Raw genomic sequence first — 2,019 nt, 5'->3', positions numbered from 1 at the left:
AGAGGCTGTAATGTTTGTCTAACACACAAATCTAATGCAATCTCTTTCTGTTTTTTCTCCCTATTTTATGTCTCCTTCTCCTTTTACATGAACATACATTATAATTCGATCGAGGTTTGATAGGGTTACATCATAATTCGATCTAGGTTCTTAGACATTTTGAGTCTTTGAGACTATACCTGATGTAAGATTTCCCCGATATTTGTCACAAATATTCCCGAGTCAGCGAAAGATCTTCCGCGGTCAACGATACAATATTGACAGGTGGCAGAGTACAGACTTGTGGGATAGCTTCTTCTTGCTGCGATGCATAACAGGGAAATCTTTTGGCTGGTATAAATTCAATGTACTAGGAAGAAGGTGCAAAATACACGGCAAAATAAGGTAAAGAAGTGTAATCAGATCCTTCTTCTTTAAAACCCTCTTTCTTTAATCCAAGTAAACAAAATTATTACCAAACCCATAAATCACAGAACTCCGAGAAGAATAGAGAGATGACAGGAGAGGTTCCAAAAGAATGGTGGTGCTGTTAGTCTTGAGGATTTGAGGCAGAAAATGGTGGATTTTGCTAAAGAAAGAGACTGGGAAATGTATCATAGTCCAAGAAATCTTCTTCTTGCTCTGGTAATAATTAAACCCCCTCATAAACCCATTTTCACAATCATCATATATTACTCTTATAATTATGTTTTAATCAAAAACCCATGTTTTAAAATTTTGATTTTGGGTTTCAAAAATCATCAGATTCACTGTATTATTTCTCTGGAAAGATGATACTAGTAGATAAGAAGAAAGAAAGGCAGAGTTATTTTTTACTATGTTAAGTATTTTGGGTTTTGTACTTTGAAAACTCACTTTCTCTTGTACCCAAAACGATCATAAAGATCTCTTTCATTTTTCTTTGTCTTATTTTCTGTCTGTGATGAAGATGGTACAATTTTTTCTCTGAGTTTCAGGTTGGAGAAGTGGGAGAGTTATCAGAGTGTTTTCAATGGAAAGGTGAAGTACCAAAAGGATTACCAGATTGGAAAGAAGAAGAGAAACAACATTTAGGAGAGGAATTATCAGATGTTTTGTTATATCTAGTCCAACTCTCTCATTACTGTGGGATTGATCTTGGTAAAGCTGCCCTTAGAAAAGTTCATCTTAATGCCATTAAACACCCAGTCAATCGATACATCAAAAGCAGAATCCCAGAAGAGGAGAACAAGAAATCTAATAATGAAGCTGACCAAGACAACAACAACAATATTAATGGCATGGCTGAAAATTTACAAAACTAATAATAGGCCATTGATGGGTCTGGTTTGGTAGGTAAAGTGTTTTTTGCTAGCAGAAAAATCCTTCTGGTGGTGATTTTCGTATGAAAGAGGATTCAGAAAAAATACAATGAATGGTGAAGATATAGTATTAAAATATTTACTTGATGGTGAATATTTTGTTATTTATGATTGTTTTACTTGAAAAACATGGGTGGGGGTGGTAATAAGTTAGAAGATATAGACAAAAGATTAAAAATTCTGGTAATAGTAGAAGAAGCATGTAGAATGTGATGCGTTTAAAGATTTGAAGTACTTCCAATATTCACAAATGCATTATAAGAAGAGTTCAAAGGACCAAATGCATCAATTCCTCTGATCTTGGGACTTCTCTACAGTCTCCCTTGCATTCAATTTGCAAGGTAGGTTCCTCTAACTTGCCTTCCCATTTTAAGTTTTGGCCCCAAATTCTGTATTCTTTTGAGAAAGGGACGGTGCTACTGTTAGGATCTTCACGGACCGCCGGACCCTACTTCGGGGCCCGACCATATAGCACCGATACTGTCCCCATTTGACCACCTGTTACAGTAGGTGTGGGGTTTTAATTTAAAAGGCCTCGGTGTTATGTAAGGAAATGCCAAAACTTATTAAGCGCCACATGTACTCCTCTTATTCCATGTGGGACTATCCTAGCTATACATATGTGGTGTTTATCGAGCCACATACTCCAACAATCTCCACCTTGGCGAGATTAAACCAC

General features: G+C 36.4%; 1 protein-coding gene across 1 annotated transcript; it reads left to right on the top strand.

Annotated features, from left to right (window-relative positions):
- The first annotated feature begins 378 nt into the window (after positions 1–378).
- On the top strand, positions 379–1,591 carry LOC113314253 (dCTP pyrophosphatase 1-like). The gene is made up of 2 exons (XM_026563038.1): positions 379–624; positions 957–1,591. Exons 1-2 carry the CDS (start codon positions 556–558, stop codon positions 1,281–1,283), a joined length of 396 nt encoding a protein of 131 aa, XP_026418823.1. The 5' UTR covers positions 379–555; the 3' UTR covers positions 1,284–1,591.
- Positions 1,592–2,019: the final 428 nt, after the last annotated feature.

The sequence above is a fragment of the Papaver somniferum genome, chromosome 1 (assembly GCF_003573695.1).
Source record: "Papaver somniferum cultivar HN1 chromosome 1, ASM357369v1, whole genome shotgun sequence".
NCBI classification, from domain to species: Eukaryota; Viridiplantae; Streptophyta; class Magnoliopsida; order Ranunculales; family Papaveraceae; genus Papaver; species Papaver somniferum.
The sequence above is the reverse complement of the archived record's forward strand: the minus strand, read 5'-3'. Positions and strand labels throughout refer to the sequence as shown.